At 37.5% G+C, this 20,535-nt stretch overlaps 1 protein-coding gene across 1 annotated transcript in view; it reads right to left on the bottom strand.

Annotated features, from left to right (window-relative positions):
- The window catches only part of col4a4 (collagen, type IV, alpha 4), a 58,568-nt gene that overhangs the window by 20,113 nt on the left and 17,920 nt on the right, over nt 1-20,535 (bottom strand). Inside the window, exons 4-15 of the mRNA XM_065280675.2 lie at nt 18,363-18,434; nt 5,580-5,714; nt 5,444-5,488; nt 5,176-5,292; nt 4,013-4,081; nt 3,523-3,558; nt 3,350-3,412; nt 3,137-3,172; nt 2,936-2,977; nt 2,764-2,844; nt 2,524-2,568; nt 2,316-2,378 (exon numbers count right to left, since the gene is read on the bottom strand). Coding sequence (XP_065136747.1) covers nt 2,316-2,378; nt 2,524-2,568; nt 2,764-2,844; nt 2,936-2,977; nt 3,137-3,172; nt 3,350-3,412; nt 3,523-3,558; nt 4,013-4,081; nt 5,176-5,292; nt 5,444-5,488; nt 5,580-5,714; nt 18,363-18,434 — 804 coding nt within the window. The remainder of the gene's footprint in view (nt 1-2,315; nt 2,379-2,523; nt 2,569-2,763; nt 2,845-2,935; nt 2,978-3,136; nt 3,173-3,349; nt 3,413-3,522; nt 3,559-4,012; nt 4,082-5,175; nt 5,293-5,443; nt 5,489-5,579; nt 5,715-18,362; nt 18,435-20,535) is intronic.

Below are 20,535 nucleotides of genomic sequence, written 5' to 3'. Positions count from 1 at the left end.
GTTATGATTGGTTTGTATGGGATGTCATGATCACATAATTTGCAATGTTATGATTGGCTAGTATGAGATGTTATGATCCGATGTGTGGAATGTTATGATTGGTTGGTATGAAATGTCATGATCAGACGTGTGGAACGTTATGATTGGTTTGTATGGGATGTCATGATCACATAATTTGCAATGTTATGATTGACTGGTATGAGATGTTATGATCAGATGTGTGGAATGTTATGATTATTTTGTATGGGATGTCAGGATCAAATAATTATATCATATCATGATCAAATCATTTGCAATGTTATGATTGGCTGGTATAAGATGTTATGATCAGACGTGTGGAAAGTTATGATTGGTTTGTATGGGATGTCATGATCACATAATTTGCAATGTTATGATTGGCTAGTATGAGATGTTATGATCCGATGTGTGGAATGTTATGATTGGTTGGTATGAAATGTCATGATCAGACGTGTGGAACGTTATGATTGGTTTGTATGGGATGTCATGATCACATAATTTGCAATGTTATGATTGACTGGTATGAGATGTTATGATCAGATGTGTGGAATGTTATGATTATTTTGTATGGGATGTCAGGATCAAATAATTATATCATATCATGATCAAATCATTTGCAATGTTATGATTGGCTGGTATAAGATGTTATGATCAGATGTGTGGAATGTTATGATTGGTTGGTATGAAATGTCATGATCAGATAATTTGCAATGTTATGATTGGTTGGTATGAAATGTTATGATCAGACGTGTGGAATGTTATGATTAGTTTGTATGGGATGTCATGCTCACATAATTTGCAATTTTATGATTGGCTGGTATGAGATGTTATGATCAGACGTGTGGAATGTTTTGATTGGTTTGTATGGGATGTCATGATCAAATATTTTCCAATGTTATGATCGGCTAGTATGAGATGTTATGATCAGATAATTTACAATGTTATGTTTGGCTGGAATGAGATGTTATGATCAGATAATTTGCAATGTTATGATTGGCTGGTATGAGATGTTATGATCAGATGTGTGGAATGTTATGATTGGTTGGTATGAAATGTCATGATCAGACGTGTGGAACGTTATGATTGGTTTGTATGGGATGTCATGATCACATAATTTGCAATGTTATGATTGACTGGTATGAGATGTTATGATCAGATGTGTGGAATGTTATGATTATTTTGTATGGGATGTCAGGATCAAATAATTATATCATATCATGATCAAATCATTTGCAATGTTATGATTGGCTGGTATAAGATGTTATGATCAGATGTGTGGAATGTTATGATTGGTTGGTATGAAATGTCATGATCAGATAATTTGCAATGTTATGATTGGTTGGTATGAAATGTTATGATCAGACGTGTGGAATGTTATGATTAGTTTGTATGGGATGTCATGCTCACATAATTTGCAATTTTATGATTGGCTGGTATGAGATGTTATGATCAGACGTGTGGAATGTTTTGATTGGTTTGTATGGGATGTCATGATCAAATATTTTCCAATGTTATGATTGGCTAGTATGAGATGTTATGATCAGATAATTTGCAATGTTATGATTGGCTGGAATGAGATGTTATGATCAGATAATTTGCAATGTTATGATTGGCTGGTATGAGATGTTATGATCAGATGTGTGGAATGTTATGATTGGTTTGTATGGGATGTCAGTATCAAATCATTTCCAATGTTATGATTGGCTAGTATGAGATGTTATGATCAGATAATTTGCAATGTTATGATTGACTGGTATGAGATGTTATGATCAGATGTGTGGAATGTTATGATTGGTTGGTATGAAATGTCATGATCAGACGTGTGGAACGTTATGATTGGTTTGTAGGGGATGTCATGATCACATAATTTGCAATGTTATGATTGACTGGTATGAGATGTTATGATCAGATGTGTGGAATGTTATGATTGGTTTGTATGGGATGTCAGGATCAAATAATTTCCAATGTTATGATTGGTTGGTATGAAATGTTATGATCAGATGTGTGGAATGTTTTGATTGGTTTGTATGGGATGTCAGGATCACATAATTTGCAATGTTATGATTGACTGGTATTGGAAGTCATTACCGCAATGTTTGATATGGTGGACCATGAGATTTTCTCTGATGCTATGATCAGATGATTTAAAACTTTATTATTGTTTACATGGGACATTATGATCAGATGATTTGGAACACTATGATAGCTGGTTTAGAGTGTTATGATCAGTTGCACATCATTGTTACAGCAATTGGTTTGGAGTGGATAAGTCGATATATATTGTCAAATATTCTTACTCTTTGTCCAGGCAAACCAATAATGCCTTTCTCTCCTTTCTCTGCTGGAGGCCCAATCAGTCCCTAAAAAACAGATAAATAAATATCTAGCATTATATCTACCAACATATTATATGTGACAGCATGATAAAGCTTGAACCTGCAAGGCTTGGTTGCACGCACACGCACACTCACACACTCACGCACACGCACACACACAGATACTTACTTCAACCCCAGGTAATCCACACATTCCTTTAATCCCTTTATCCCCCTACAAGAAAACAATCTTATGAAATTGTTCATGAAATGCACCAACAACATAAAGCTCACAATTTTAAACCTACCCATACATACACATGATCAGTATACAAAAATTATTCTCCTAAACAGTGTAGTGCACACTTGTAAGGCTTTAGTAGGCAACATAGCACCATCACCTGCAAATGAAGCGAGTCATTTTATTTACCTTTTTCCCTTTTACGTAGTCTTTTGGATTAGGCTCAACATACTCAAATTGACCAGGATCACCCTTTGGCCCAGGCTCCCCCTATAACAGACACAGAAATAAAGCACCACATCAAGCATTCATTGTAAGATTAATACATAAACTCACAGTATGATGTAAATGTGTTATGTACCTCTTCTCCTTTAGGTCCAGCGAGTGATCTTCCTGGGTCTCCCTAGAGAAAACAAATTATGATGTGAATTAAAAAAATATTCACATAATGTAAAAACAGAAGTTCAAGTGAAGCATCATTTGGGGACAAATGTTATGTTTTTGTTTAGACGTTCAATCAAGGTGTTTGAATAAGGAGATTTAAATCAGCAGGTTAACTCACCGGTATACCTCTTGGACCAATTGGACCCGGTGTACCCTGAGAGACAGAGAGACAGACCCTTTAATTTCTCTATGAATTAAGTAGTAGATTTAAGAGAACACATCCTTTTATCCAAAATCCCCTGGACTGCCAATGGAAAGTATAAAAACTATATTTTGATGATGCCTTTGCAGCTTTAAATATGACCATCTGAGGAGGACATGCTCTGCTCACCATGAACCCTGAAGCTCCCGACGGTCCTGGAAACCCTTGCGGACCAACAATTCCATCGAATCCCTTTAATGAAAACACAAACAAAACAAACCTATGTAATAAATAAAACAACATAAAGATTTACCTAGCAAATATTTACAGCTTCATATTAAAAGCTGCTCTGTAGTACATACTTGAGGTCCAGGAGGTCCTGGTTGTCCATCAGGACCCTGAGAATGAAAAAAGTGCAGATTTGTAAAACGTAAAAAGATAAATGTACACAAACCCAAAAACTACAAAATCAAAATTAGACAAGCTCTTTATTACTTTAACAAATGTGGAAATATACATACTATCGGTCAAAAGTAAAGTACAAAATGAATATTTTTCTACATTTTGGAATAATAGTAAATTGAAATAACACAAGTGTAACTTCAGGGATATATATGTTATATTTTAGCATCTTCAAAAAATACAACTCATCGACTATAATTTGCATGCTTGTGTACTTGTCAGTTTTTTACAGCGCTTATTGAGGCCTCACCCTGATATGATTTCTAAAGAGTAATGAAAGGAGTGTGCTCATTTATATCATTTTAAACTATCTTCAAAGTAAAAAAACATTGGGATCATGAGATCCTTTTTCGATAATTTAAATGCATTATTTAATTCCATTAAACATACGGGTAGTCCAGGCGCGTATTCAGATCTATAAGCGGTGCTTCCTTTGATTCCTTTTATTCCAGGCATCCCCTGAAAATAAGACAAAATAAGATGTTGTGAGTTGCAATTAGATTAAAACAGTATAAGTGGACCTTAGGGAGCCGCTTGAACATTTTGGATGCATTCGCGCGTGTAGAGCGGAGTAGACGCGCGGAAAAAGCAAGCATTTGACGCGCGTCCGAGGCAAACTCCGCTTCTTGTGGGAGGGGCAACTGCTGTGCGAGTGTCTGTTTGCAAGATGACTGATGTTACTTGTGCATTTATCAAGAGAGTTACCAATTTTGTATTGGTTAACCTTACTATGGGGAAAAATAAACGGCGCGGGCAGATAAACGACACGTGACTCAAAAGTGAAGCGTGTATTACAACTTACCAAGTTGCCCAAAGTCCTTACTGACACTCTTCCAAGCGAGGTCCTTTTTATCCCTGTCTCCTCTATAGAAATAACAACTTGTGTCATATAGCTCCGAGTGACTGCTTGAATGAGTGACTCCGGGCGGGGCTGCCACCACAGCAGCAGGCAGGCTCCTGATTGGTTAACGCGGCGCGAAATTCCGCCAAAGTTCAAATTTTTCAACTCGGGCGTCAGCCGCAAATTCGCGTGAACCGCAAGATGCACAAAAACAACATTCGCGCTTACCGCGCGTACCGCGCACAACGCTCAATTCGCGCCTTTCGCCCGAGCTTCACGCGCGAAAGAGGCGGAAACGCGTCTTCCGCGCCGCGCCGAACGCCTCTTCCGCGCCGCGGGACCTCCTGACGCGCGTCAACGCGTCTGCACATTGACTTAACATTGAAATCACTCGCGCTTCACGCCTCTACCGCGGTTGGTGTAAACGTACCATGAACGACACGTCAAGTCAAAAATGAGGTGATTGATCTCGACACATATTATACGTTCATTAAATACTTTCAGGTCAAATCTCAGGTTATTAAAAAATACAGTTTTTTTAAGCAGAATATGGGGTTTTGCATAGGAGCTCTTCAAACGACACCTTTAAAAATGGTGCTTCACAATGCCATAAAGAACCTTTAACATCTGAAGAAGCTTTTAAGTTTCAAAAAAGGTCCTTTGTGGTGATGAAAAGTTCTTCAGATTATACAAATATATAAAAGAATCGAACCATCGGTCCCGGTAGGCCGCGTTGTCCCGTGTAACCGCCAAGCCCAGGATCTCCTCTAGTTCCGTTACAACCATCCTTTCCTGGAAGCCCAGGAGGACCAGAAGGCCCGGGATGACCCTGGAATCCATGAAGAGATCAGACTGCATGTATTCCCATATACGTTGAATAGTATGATGAAATGTATAAAATGTTTATTTGATTAATATGAGATCCTGGTATACAGACTGCATTTTACTGATGCAGAGTGATAAACTGTATTGTGACTTACTGGTACACCATCTAAACCAGTATGGCCTCTAACTCCTTGAACGCCCTGTAACAAAATATTTTTTGCAACAAAATAAATACATTTTGGGTAGAGATATATAAGGAAAGTATGTGTGTGTTTTTGTGATTGTATATACCCTGTCTCCTTGAGGGCCAGCAACCCCTGGAAATCCAATTGTTCCCCGCTGACCCTTCTGACCAGGCTGTCCTTGGACGCCAGGAAACCCCGAAGGGCCCTGAGGACCCGGTCGACCTAACAAACCAGGAGGCCCCTAGAAAAGATTTATATTTATTTTCATCTCATATTTTAATCCACTTCAATGAAAATGTATTTTCATACAATCAACACAAGGGGGAGACACAACATCAAGAACATACAAATGTACACCACCACTGTGTGTCACTAGATGCCTGGTGGATACACACACCCTGTCCCAAATGGCACACTCCAGACTTGTGAATTTCCTCAGAGTCCACACTTTGATGACATCATCTAGTGCAGACTTTAGGGACCCTTGACGCGAGTCCACGAGGGTGCACCAGAGTCGTACTTTGGGACAGACTCTTGGGACAGACTCGTACTTTGGGACAGTCACGCCGGAAATCTGTTCTTTCGCAAGGACTTCTGGGTTGGTAAAGTGCATGAAGATCCGAAGATCGCATCAAGGGTGCAAAGGGGGTGCTGATGAGCACACTTCGGAGCGTAAAAATGGCAGATGAGACACTCTACGAAATCGACAAGGGGGCATGCACATTATACCATATATACCTGAATATAAGACAAGGTTTTTGTACTAAAAATAGACTGAAAAATGGGGTGGTCGTCATATATTCCCGATATAGACAAAATTATGTGGAAACAATAGAGGGCGCCAACACGATAGGTTAGATTGGTTTGATTTAAAGCAGATGGTTATTTTCTATCTATCTTCACAGTTACATTCATACATGGTCCTACATAATTATTGCATTTTTTTGGAAAGGTTATTCATTTTTGTCACTTATTCATTCATTTCTAAACTCATTCATTGACAGAGTGCACTTCATTTGGTGACAAATTAATTCAAATATTTAATGAATGGTGTTCAAATGTCTTTCCAATGAAGTATCACTATTATTTTCAAATTAAATTATTTTCTGTTGAAAACCAGATTTTTTCTCTTTTTTTCCCCAAAAAAATACGTTTGGAAAATGGGGGGTCGTCTTATTTTCGGGTATATACGGTAAGGCCACGGGACCGAAAGTCCACATGAAGTACACCATTTGGGACAGAGCAACAGACTGCAGTCAATTCTAGGTAACTGAGCGTGATTGGTCAGTGATGTTAAGTGCGTTGACAGGTTTGAGCGTGAATGTTCATGTGAAAATCTCTTATGGTGCATGAGTGTCATTGGTAAGGAAAGTGCACACAGAAGAAATGTTTAGAATGGCAAACTAGTGTACTTCCTAGTGAATAAAATACATTTATAAAATAATCATTCATAATAAATAAAAATTATGATTTGTTTGTGAGAAGAAATTACAGAATTTTACAATTGACTGACTGACTATATAACAGATTTCAAACTAAAACAAAGCATTGATAGGAAGTTAAATCTTTAATTTAAACACACACACAATTTTATAACCCTAGGTGGGAGGAAAGATTCACACTACTAGCAGGTTCTTCCCACAGCTGTTCTGAAATAGTTTAAGTTTCATAACACTTAATTAAAATACCAGGATCTCTCTCTCTCTCTCTCTCTCTCTCTCTCTCTCTCTCTCTCTCTTTATTGGAATATAGCAGTGCTCATTATATCATTTTATTAAATACAATTGATCAGTGTGGGTCATTATTGTTTTATAAACTTTAATCAAAATAAAAAAAATGTTCTTCTGCCCTCTTGCGATCATTCCCTGATGACGTCAGCTTGACCGCTTGGGAGCAGAGCCCTTAAGTAACATAGTCGCAAACTGCAAAACTTTTACCCAATTTATAAAAAACTTATGGCAAAACTAATTTTTCAACATTTTAAACTTTGTGTATGTTTTGATGATCTTTACAAAAATGCAATTATTCCAATCTTTTGCTCAAAATGTGGTTATGAAATGACATTTAGGGCTATGTTTGTGTTAATAAGATTTAAAAAAAACTAATTGAAGATAATTCATTTGTTCCCTTTTGTTTAGACAAAATTAGCTTTGATTTTGGACAGTATATCCAAAAACAATGTATCCATAAATAGACCTGTGTTTCCTTCTCATGTTAACAAAGCCTGTCCATACCTTTGGTTACACTTTTTGGCTGTTCTGGTAGCTTTCAGTTAATTCATTTATTCTCGATAATGATTAATAAAAGTTAGTGATAGATCTTCACCCTCAGATCTGACAAACAGAACAACAAAGTCAAAAAGTCAAGGCCTCAAGTTTAACCTTGTTTTATGTCATGGTTGGTTGGTATACACATTCAAGAGACCAAAAAGACCGAAAATGTGTTCGATATCGAATGAGGGGCCTGTCTGGTAAAAAAATTCCAGGGCTGATTTTTTGTCCCAGACTGCCCCTGTCACACCTATCTTCACATATTGGTGTGATATTTAAATCTTGTAAATTAATGCATTTCTTGACTATCTATTAAGAGGAACTAACTGAAGTCTACCATGAATCATGTGACGGGCGGCTCTGGGCGGGAGCATCCCTTAACTCCGCCCCCTCTACCTGTCAGTCTGCCCCAAGTTCTATTTCTGAATAAAACATCAACTTTTCTATATCAAATCAATTCACAGTGGAAAACGCAAGCCACACCTGCTTTTTCCTTGTGTGATATTCCATTTGACCCAGAAAAACATCACAATATGGAAATAAAGTCGATTTTGTCTTCCTGTTTACGGGGATTAAAGATTAATTTATTTTGTAACCAATAACAGATACAAAGAGATTGCTTGATTTTGCGACATGAGAGAATTATACGCATGGTTGTGTGTGTGCGTGTTAACGTTGTAGACTCGAGAGTGTCAGAGAAAGATCAGTCTGTGTTGAAGGTCTCTTTCAACAAAGGCACTGACTGTGATAATTACTAAAGACCCATTGGATACAGCTGTCCACATAACACACATACACAAATGGACAAGCTTTCACATGCAAACTCATTCAAAAATCAACACAGCAAATGCAGGAATTTACAAATTACGTAAAAAAATGACAAACTTCTGATTGGTGGTGGTATGCATTAAAACTGTTTCTTAACACATTTACATGTTAGAAATGTATTGCAAAACACATTACAAAGACTTTGTGAGCTGTGTAGTAATAAAATGGGGACTTAGATTGTTAAACAGTTTTTCTTCATCTCTGAGATAAGGTTTTTCTGAGCGGTCCTAAAATCATGACTCGATGACGCACTGGCGCTCTAACACAGTCGCAAGCATCCATTCAGGCTGTAGCGGTATTTAAAAAGTTGAGAAAGACGGCAGTTTTCCTGCGAGTGGGTGTGGTTTCAGCGCTGCCAGAGGACACGCCCCCAGCGTTTGAGATCAGAGAATCCTGCCTGTTTTTTCAATATTTTGATAACTTATTTTATTTACTTTGTGGTTACATTCAAATTTGTCTGGCTGGTTATTAACACGTTTTTTTGTCAGTCGTTTTCAAGCTTACTGGGTAGCTTTCCTCTCCGTAATCTTTTATAAATGTTGTGATGGCTATCGTGGTCCTGCTGATAGCTGGTTTTCTCTTGGCATATGTTAATACGCCAAAAGCTTCAGTATCTGCCTTTTTTCTGGTCCATGTTATTTTTTGATTATTTTCCAATATAGGAACCAGTTACCTGGCATGTGAAACTCAACGCATTTAATAGGCACCCATGGCTCGACCCTGCAACTTATAAGCATTGCCGCTTGCCTGAGATCTTCCGACCCCCCGGCTATGTGCACCAATCAGTTCATAGGATAAAACAACAGACGTTGATCAAAGTTCTTTACTTAATGGACACATAATATGATCACATATAATTTTTTCAGTCTAGGGCTGGGCAAAAAAAATAGATTTTTCGGTTGATGGTTTTCAAAGGCCACGAACCGATTTTTAAAAAATGAAATAACCCAGGGTTTCCTGCAGCACTTTCATTTCGGGCAGCCCGCCTAAGTTGGGAAACCCTACCGCCTAAATTAGGTTGTAAAAAAAGAAAAGAAATTGCTGCACAAAAGGACGTCAAGTGCATCTCACAGAATTGCGCGGACGCGCTTCACACCGCGAGCGGGCACATGTGCCACCCGGCCAAATGAGAGATGCGGTCCGTCATCTGTCTGGAGGATAACTAGTTGCCAGTTGGTAAAACATCTCGGAGAAAAAACGCGAACGTGCTTCACTCCGCGAGCGTGTACGCCACACGGCCGAAATGGTCTGTCAACTGTCTGGAGGATAGCCAGTTGATAAAACGCGTGTCCTTAAGAACTGTAAGTAGACTTATGTTTTGGGTTTATTTAAGCCTGTTATTATATCAGTCTAGCCTGGGTGCCAGCCGATCTTAGCCCCGCCCACCACATTTTGAAAAACGGGAAGATCGGTCTGGCGTTTTTCCGTTGAGGAGCTACTATGCGAGTCCCAAAACTGCCCGACGAATCAAATTGTGAGGGCGGGCTTTATACGATGATGGACAGATGATCAACAGTAACGTATCAACCACGTCATCAAAGAGCGCGTGTGTTCAATCTGTTTACAATGAAATGGCTGCCGCTGCAGAATTCAGATGTGTGGATTCTGACATTGAGTCTGTTCTAAAAGATATCGACAGAGCATTGATTTAAAAAGAGGAACAGAGAAACGCGATCAAGGCATTTGTTTATGTTTTCGCCATCATTCCTATGGGATTCGGCAAAAGTTGGTCGCACTTATGGAGGACAAAGTTAAAGAAGCAACTGAAATGGGTATCACGGGGATGCAACTCGGCGTGCACGACGAGATGGATATAATTAGCGGTCGTTGCCAGCTTCTTTTCGGAAGCCCGGAATCGTGACTGCTGAATAAGTGGAGGGACATGCTAGGCTCCGATATTTTTCAAGCCAACGTAATGGGTAGCTATCGTCGTGGATGAAGTTCACCTAACGTACAAATGGTAAGAGATAGTCTTACTGTATGACTTAGTAAATACTTAATGTTGTGATATAAATGAAATGTTGTAAACATAGTAGGTGTTGATGTACGTTCGCTAACTCAGACTTAGTATAATCACAATGATGTTAGTATCATTGTAGCGAAATTACTAGCAGTTCGGTCAGGCTGCAAAAGACGACATTTCAACATACGTCACACACTCCGTTGCTCTGATTGGTCATAGGTCTATCCAATTGAGTGGAGAGGCATTTTTCGGTTGAGACACGCCTCATAATTTTAGCTCAATGGAGCGGTATCAGACTCAAATTCTGACTAGAATTGAGTATGACAATGTCAGGCTAATATCAGTCTATAGTTCTTGCAAATTTAAAGTAAGTTAGCTGGTGATTTTTGTTGTTTTTGTTGTCTTGCTCACGTTACTTTTAGTGCATTTTTACATGCTACAGTAGTTACACTCCTTTAAGATGATGTAATTAATAATAATAATAATAATAATAATAATTCCTTACATTTATATAGCGCTTTTCTCAGTACTCAAAGCGCTTTACATATGAATGAATGGGGGAATCTCCTCAACCACCACCAATGTGCAGCATCCACCTGGATGATGCGACGGCAGCCATATTGCGCCAGAACGCCCACCACACACCAGCTTATTCGTGTTTATTATTATTGTATTTAACATAATTGTATGCATTTGATATTAGAGATGGGTTCTGTTTTAATGTACCCAAGTGTACCTAAAATAAAAGAGTTTAATATTCAGGTTTGTGGCTCTTAATTGCTTTTTATTAATTACCCACTTGTAAACTTATGTTCACTGTCCTTTTTTATAAATATAGTATTTGTATTAAATCTATATTTATTGAGTTGAATCGAGAACAGAGTATAAAAATCGGTCCGAGAATCGGAAATCGAACCGAGAATCAAATCTATAGCTTGTGAATCGAATCCTAATGGGTTTTCAGGTAATTCATTCATACATTTGAATAGTCTTGTTTGCATGCTGTAAGCATTAGAGCGCAGCACACTATCAGAGATCTTACAATCACCCACCTCCATCCCCAGCTCCACTTGTCTAGATCAGTTACGGGATATTGTGCCTTACTTGCAAAAGCAATGCATCATCTGAAAGAGTTGTTATGCCTGAAATACATTTTAAAGCGATGTTTCCATTGATAATTTAAACACAGAGGCATTTTCCTCTATAAAGGCAGAGATAAGTCCAGCTTTTACAAGAGCCAATAAGCTCCTTCATGCACACATTCCACTGTTCAAAACCCAATAATCTCCCACATACGACTTCAGCTGTTCGTGGGACACACAGACCCAGGGCACATACTCAGACAGAAACACAACAGTTTTAAAATGACCAATTCAGGAGACATAAATATTTGTGATTATTTGCCAATTGTATTGTGAAATTTACTCTAAATGTGTCCTCAACATGTGAAATCATGTACGGTACTATTATTTATGCTACTAACACACAGGCAGACACTCTTATACCTTTCATTAGCGAAAGTGCAAATGGTTATTAATCTCAGAACCTGTGATTACAAAAGCCAGAGAAAGTGTTTCACAAACACTCACACAGGCATCAAGTTTGAACACTTCAGAGGTTAAACACAACACAAGCAGACGTGCGTCCTGAGGCATGTGAACTTGTGCCGCTTAAGCCATGAACCAGAGACAAATAACACAACACGGACACAAATTATTTAGCTATTTAAATGACTTGCCCTAGGTTAGAAGCGAGATTACATACATCTCAAGGTATGTGGATGTCATCAGACAACAACCTAGGATGCAGTGGTTCTCACATTTTTTGGTATTAATGTATTTAACAATAAAGACAAAAGTACTATGGTATTACTATGTTTTCTCATAGATTTTTTTTGTAATATGCACTACAAATTGTAACTACCATGGTATTTCATGATACCACCACAAGGCTGTTTCGTAACAAAAAGATCACAGCAAGAAGATGTACAAGTTCATCAAATAAATCACTAATAAAATGTCTGAAAAAAAAAACCGTGTATGGTTCTAGAGGATGTGGTGCTTGTGGTCTAAATATTTAGGAGCAGAACTGTGTTCAGGGTTTGTTGAGCTTATAAATGTTTAGGGAGGTTAAATGTGCGCTTGGCTATTTGTCGAACAAATGGTACTGTACATTCACAAGATCGTGTGATCTTATAATCCCGATTCAAATAGGGTAAACAGATTTGGCGTGGTGTCCAATCTGAAACCTCAAGCAAGACACACTAGATTTAAATTATATCTGTAGTCTGATAAAAACCTGATTTATTTATCAGAAAACAGGACGCCTCATGGGAGTGATCGTGTTGAGATCACATACAGTATCAACCAGCGTATGTGTATTATTTGTAAATCGCTGTCTATTTACTGCTTTATGTGTGAGGTTTTATTATGAAGACAACACTTTATGAGCCTTCATCCCACTTCATTCCGGGGATTTTTAATAAGTTTGTATGTAAATACAGAGCACGAGGAAAGAATGATTAAGGCGACAACAATAACATCTTCCTCTCATCACATACTGCCATTCCTCTCTACTGCCATCACACAATGAACTTTGAAGTCTAAATGCGTTTACTAGAAATAAAACAAATAAAGACTTCAAAATTCATAAAAGTTGTGTTTTTCTGTGAAGATTTTCTTGTTGGACAAAAACGCGCAAATGTCATAGACACTTGTTTTGTTAAACATAGACATACCTGCCAACTTTTCAAAAAACTTGGAGTGAGATTTTGTCAGGGGTGATCAAAATGATGCCGCGCACGCAGCCACACAAGTTGGTGGTTCAGATATCAGAGAACTGGAATTAATTTGATGTTGTATCCTGCATTCTAGAGATTTGTGGGGAGGCCCAAAGCCGTTGGTAGGGGCAGCCTACTGGAAATGGACAATATTGGTTAGATTCTGTGAGGCAGACATAGCTGAAGGTCCACCCCAAGGACATTTTGCATTAAGTAGAAGTAGATTTCCTGCATTATAGAGGATTTTATTGAGCTTGTTCTGATTCATGTTTGGCATCATGACTTGTTGGGCCTTCTAGACTTTCAACAAGAAAACTATTGTACCACAGTAAAGCCGTATTTATAGACCAGTCTTTAAGATTTAGTAGGTTAATCCACTAGGCTTCCGTCGTGATATGTCAGCTGAGTTTACATTCACCACACTAAATGTTCACAGACACATGCACAAACAAATAATTTCTTTCAAGATTTAAAATATATGAGTGAGTACTAAATTAGACTTAAACTTAAACTTAAATTGGGCAAATTAGCATGACAGCGCAATTTCAAAATAGCGCAGATGGGAGTGGTAATATTACGAGTTATTTACTAAAAATGCGCAAATTAAATAACACAGGCGCAATAGCTGATTTCCAAAAAAGTCAGTGTCACAAATAAGCAGAGCTGATGAGGTGCGGGTGATTTAACGCCTGATGAGCTTGAGTTCAGCACCACCCACATCTTAGCTGAAACTTCGGGGTGAAATCCCAACGAACGAAGCCATAGTACAACAAAAAAAGAAGGGTTATTTCCTCCAGCAAATAAAAAATCATTGCTTGGCAAACAATATTGTTGAATAATATGCTCCTCAGACATTCCAAATAAACTGTTACATGTTAAAAAAAATCCTCTGCCTTATACAACGTTCTCTTATGTCTCTCTTATCAGCAGCAATTGCAGCCATTTCAAGCTCCAAATGACATCTTTTTTTGGCATTAAATATTTGCTCAAATACCAGTAATATCACACGCGCAAACATACGTAAATCGCATTACGTGAATCGTTTAAATAATATTTATAAAATAATAATTTATATAAAATTGTAGTATTTTTGGTATTGTGGCGAGCAAAAATGCTTGATCTTGCAGCACATTTTCTTAAAATATTCGATGGAATATGCGGGATATTTATGCAATTTTTCGGAATGAAACTGCGGAAAAACTGTTTGCAGCATTTGCAGATTTTCAATGATGTTCACGTCACATAATCACGTCACTTCATAACTTTCCCATGGCAACAGAGAACATGGCTGTGCTTGTGTGAAGTAAAAGCAACATTTTTCAACTTTCTGCTTTCAACAAGATAAATGTGATTTTTGCTACAAAAATGCGGGGATTATGAAATCATGCAAGCCTCGCATATTTTGCGCATGGAAATCTGCAGTTTATGCTGTGAAAGTGCGGCATATAAAAAAATGCGCCCCCCGCATTAATATGGGTACTTTGGCTGATTATGCGTTGAATCATGAGATCGCATAATCACGTTTTTCTGGAGGGACTGATTAACGCCAAAATAATGGTTTGCACTGGCACAAGCTGTAAGTAATTGTGGCCCCTAGTCTCAGCTTAGATTCTCATTATCAGACTTCTCTTGTTCGCTGTGTCCGATACCTCCTACTACCATACTATATAGTAGGCAAAAACCACTACTTCGCCTACTATATAGTATGGAGGTAGGCGGTTTTGGACGCAGCAGTTGGGTTCCGTGGGGTATCTCTTCTTCTGTCACTAACCCTGGGGGGTTGCAGCCAGCTACAGACAGCATCAGCGCCATCTAGTACCGTCGGGAGTTTGAAAAGAAACGAACGAGTCTCGGCCCAAGAACTGATTTTTTTTGCGTGAGTAAATGTACTTGTTGAACAACTTAAAGACTTTGTTTATTTTTAACCAACGCAGCTAACAGATTGCTGCTTTAAGAGCGGTTCACATTCATATTATGCTGGGTGTTTTTTTTCCAACTGATAAACCAATGAATGAAATTGAAATGGCACTGTGGAGAAGCTCATTGCTGAGGTCCATTACATAAAATTACTTCAGGTGTCCACGCTGTTGCAGTGAAGTTGATTTCATAATGTTTTTATTCTACTACACTGTCTATTACACCAAAAGATATTAGATTACACAAACTAGATTCACTGTTTAGAGATACGCGAAACACAGTGTTTTGAAAAATTTGCAGTGGTAATAGCTTTCGTAAATGCAACAAGAACAGCATATTTATAGTACTAAAACTCGCGAGTAAATTAAATCTGTTTTTTTGGATGTAGCATAACAAGCATCATCGTCCGATTTATCGGTGCACCCCTACTGCTAATATACTAATTGTTATAGTTAATGTTATAACGTGAACAGCCCTTTAATGATTTGCCCGTTCAACAAACATTTATGTTATGACAGATATTTCCAAAATCGTATGTGTGCTTGACTCTACAATTCAAAGCATTCACATGTATATGTGTGTGTATACTCCAGAATAATCCCTAAGCAGGTGTGCACACCCTTGTAACTGCACTCATAACTGTAATTGGGTTGCTGGTCTTTATGAGACCGCCATAAACGTGTTGGTCTTCTGTTAAAGACTATTATTATTTTGACTGACTGATCTTGCGAACAGACCCACGTTCACTCTCTCTGCCACACAGACACACAAATCTACACATTCTTGACATAGCTCTATAATTATTTTTCTTTTTATCTCTTTTACACATTCATTTTCTTTAATCATTCATTCTCTTACACATCTACATTAACCTCAGGCCCTATTGATGTATATTTTTGCTACACTGTTTCCCAATTTTAGTAAAGCATGCATACTTTAAGTGCTTTTAATTGGCAAATTCCTCATTTGAGACCCTGCTTGTTGTGAAAATCAGGCTTAAATCTCATATTTTAACTTTACTTAATATTAGTATGACTTTACTCAATATTAGTCAATATTAAAGATTATATTTAAGGTTATATAGGATGATTTTATGAAAAAAAACAGTACATGACTTTAGCTGCGTTTTCACAGACTGCGTCAAATTTTGGTTGAACATCTGTTTTCAGCCTCAGCTAACATTTTACCTAACAGCTAATGATATAAAAATACTGAAAATAACATAGCAAACACATAATTATAGACTACATTAAATTACATTTTTATTGGGCATAAAATATTTAAACTAGTCAAAGACTTATATTTGCTTTACTGCAGCAGATAATCATCATTACAAGTTTTTTTTATCGTAATTGTTCTGATTTTTTATTGTTTGTAGTTTTTGATCCCATATTTTTTTTGCACACAAGGGGAGGGGCTGACTGAGTGACAAAGCTTAAAACTGACAGTATAATAATATTGCTGAAACATTGCTGAAATACTGCACACCTGATACACACAGGCACACACCCTGTGTACTTAATATAAGTGAAGTTTGCGTGCCTCTGAAATAGCTACCCATTAACACATTTAACCTTTCTCCCGTTGAAAGAGCTGTTTTTTGAAACAACACGCTAAGAACTGGATTGTGCCCACCCCTGGATGAAGCTGCGTGGGTACAAACATGAACAGGCCTGTGCCACGGGCATGAAACTGGGTCAGTGTGCCAGTGTGTGTCTGTGAGAGACGATATGTACTAAATGTTGTTCAAAAATGCAGTAAACAGGGATAGCAACACGCTTAGTTAATGAGATTAAAAGCTCCTGTAACAGGGGGAGACAAACACCACACACACACACACACACACACAAAATTAATGCCTTATATCGTCGTGGACCTCTCTATTGTTTTGATATCAGGATGATATTGATATTTATAATCTCATACCTACCTTAGGATCACTTTACACTGTCAGAAAAAAAATACAAACCGTACCTTTTTGTACCTTTATGGGTATACAACACATTGAAATGTTGTACTTTTTGGGGTACAAAATTATACCCTAAGGAACAATTTTGGACCAGTGAACAGTAATGTACCCCAAAAGGTACTTGCATTATGTTATGTATACCTGTAAAGGTACGAAACGGTACTTTAGGGTACCACCCCAGTGACAAAAAGGGTACCGTTTTGTACCTTTTGTTCTGACAGTACAGCCAAGGCCACTTTACTAAAATGTGCTGACACAAGTCAGTTTTGGCATGTTTTACTCATTTCATTTTCATATATTATCATAGTATAGTCAAACCTGTAGACACGCACGCAAGCATGTTTGAAACAGCTAAAATACTAAATAAAAGATACTAGAATCTAATTGCGATATCTGTGACACTTTAGTATGAACACTTATTGATTATTAACTATGACTTTTGCCTCAGTAAACTCCCTATTTACTGCTAAGTTAACTAATAAGGGAATAAGATTTGTAGCGGATAGGTATTGGATTGGGTAAAAGAAAAACACCACAGTTTTTCAATATTTTACTATGTTCTTAACTCAACTTAGATGAATTAATACATACCTATCTTTTTTCAATGCGAGCACTTTGTATAGCGCTTCTTGAATGTGTTAGCATTTAGCCTAGCCCCATTCATTCCTATGGCTCCAAACAAAAGTTTTATTTTGTGACACCATACTTCCTTGTGTAACTACTCATGTAACAATCTTTAAATAGGGAAAACATGGAAGTGTTTGGTGGCTTCTAAATTCATCCCTGTTTGGATCCTAAGGAATGAATGGGGCTAAGCTAAATGCTAACACATTCATGACGCGCTGTACAAAGATTTAAAGTGCACATATTTAAAAAAGAGGTATGTATTAATTTGTCTAAGCTGAGGTAAGAACATAGTAAAATATTGAAAAACGTTGGTGTTTTCCTTTAAGGGATGTACAATACGGCCATGCAAAACAAGGCACAAATATGTCCTTTATAAGCACTAATAAACAGACAATATGTAAGCTAATAAGAAACTAGTTAAAAATGAGAATCGGTCCCTATACTAAAGTGTAGAAAGTGAGGATACTATTACGTTCTATTGTGATGTCACAATATAACCATGATGTCATCATGTCAAAATGCTTTCATCAACATACCCTATCTCCTTTAGAGGGAAAGCACTGACAGACACTGCAGTCACGACCACTGCACAATTCGTTCTTGTCACCCTGAAAAAGAAACACAAGTGTCAGACATGAGCAGAAACACAGTCACACAACCTCATACACTCACGTCCCACCATTCCTCTTTAGGCTCATGTCTATAGTTTAACCATGAAAGTTTAACTAAGAAGTTTTCATGCCCACGTTTCTTGCCTGTAACTATTTAACATTGTCCTCAGATGACACATTGGAAGCACGAAATTATGGCTTAAAGGTCACCTATTATGATTTTTTGTGTGTGTGTTGCCTGTGTGTGTACACACAACTACCCTGTAAGAATAACAATCTGCACACTCCTTTTTTAATTCATGTAAAACCTCAAAAATCTCATGGGACAAGCTCTTTTACCCCAAAAAGTACAACATTTCAATGAGGTACCTTTATTCCATATCAATGTATTGTTAAACCAATATAAACTATTGAAAAATTGCCGTATTAGGTGACCTTTAATTATTTTTGTTAATACACAAATTGGCAATAACATTTGCAAAGACTAATAAATGCTCCAAACCTCTATTTATTATTGTTTGTTCATGTTAGCTAATGCACTTTAATAATGTTAACAAACAAATACAAACTTATTGTAAAGTATTAACATTTATTTTAATGCTAAACAATTATTGTTAACACTTTACAAGGTTTCATTTGCTTAAATTAGTGAACTACTTTAGGTTAACATGAACTAACAATGAATAATATTTGTACAGGATCAAAAAGATCAAAAGGTGTATTCAGTAACAAGGGCTTTGTAAATTGTATTTCCATTCTTTTACTGTCTGTGCCAAACAGACTTGATATTTGATATCGAGGGCACAGGAGATCCACAGACGTACACGTGAGCAAGTACAACAGGAGGAATGTAAACACACAGATAATGAAAAAGAGACATGGAGGGCAAGCGAGAAAGAGAGACAAAGACAAAAAGATAGGAGGGTTGTGGTGAAATATGTGAGGACTGTATGTACAACAGCCTGAGGAAGTTTAGATCAAACATGTTATGTCTTTTGCAGGTACTGTACTTGGCCACAAAAAGAGAGAAGGAGAGAGAGAGATAAACTGTACTCGCAATCAGACGCCATTCTTTCACAAATGTACATTTATCACGAACACGTGTGCAGCGTCTGCACTGCCTCTGTTGAGTCACATTAAAAACATCCTCCTCTAAATTAATTTAAGGAAATTGGCACACTTAAGCGGTCACGCAGCATGTTAAACTTTATCCCGAGTACAGTCATGTAAAGGATTAAAGACCAAAACACCGTAAACAAACATAGGCTGTATGCTAACAACGTTTATTGGCATAAAGCTTCATGTGCAGATTATAAAATACGCATGCCACAAATTCAAATAAGTGTAAAGAAAAAACACCTGTTGGCCCACTGGAGGAAACCAATCGGCATGGCGAAAAGTCCTTGATTACTGATGCATTTTAGCGTTACGTATTTTAGGTAATTTTATCTGACTCCAAAAATAACATCTCGTTACTTGTTATACGAATCAAATAGATAATTGTGAATATAATTTGGATAAATGTTTGATCATTCTATTTTAACTTATTATTATATTGACTCGTTCAATTGGTTCTCAATTGTCGCTTAGAATCCTTGCATTGGCCGCTGCAGGTTCTCAATCACAAACTCGACCATGCAACTAAGGGACACTCCACTTTTTTTGAAAATATGCTCATTTTCCAGTTCCCCTAGAGTTTAACATTTGATTTTTATCGTTTTGGAATCCATTCAGCTGATCTCCGGGTCTGGCGGTACAACTTTTAGCATAGCTTAGCACAATCCATTGAATTTGATTAGACCATTAGCATCACGCTCAAAAATAACCAAAGAATTTCAGTATTTTTCCTATTTAAAACTTGACTCTTCTGTAGTTACACGTGTACTAAAATGAAATTAGTCCCCATAGTAACTTTCAATGGCAGGGGACTATTTTTGTGGACTGCATAATATCACTGTGCCTCCTGCAGCCATGTTACAGCAGCAAAGTCAAGAGGAAGAGTCAAGTTTTAAATAGTAAAAATATCGATACTCTTTGGTTATTTTTTTTGCGCGATGCTAATGGTCTAATCAGATTCAATGGATTATGCTAGGCTATG

Source organism: Paramisgurnus dabryanus, chromosome 8 (genome assembly GCF_030506205.2).
Source record: "Paramisgurnus dabryanus chromosome 8, PD_genome_1.1, whole genome shotgun sequence".
Lineage (NCBI taxonomy): Eukaryota > Metazoa > Chordata > Actinopteri > Cypriniformes > Cobitidae > Paramisgurnus > Paramisgurnus dabryanus.
This window is presented reverse-complemented; position numbering and strand designations above follow the sequence as displayed.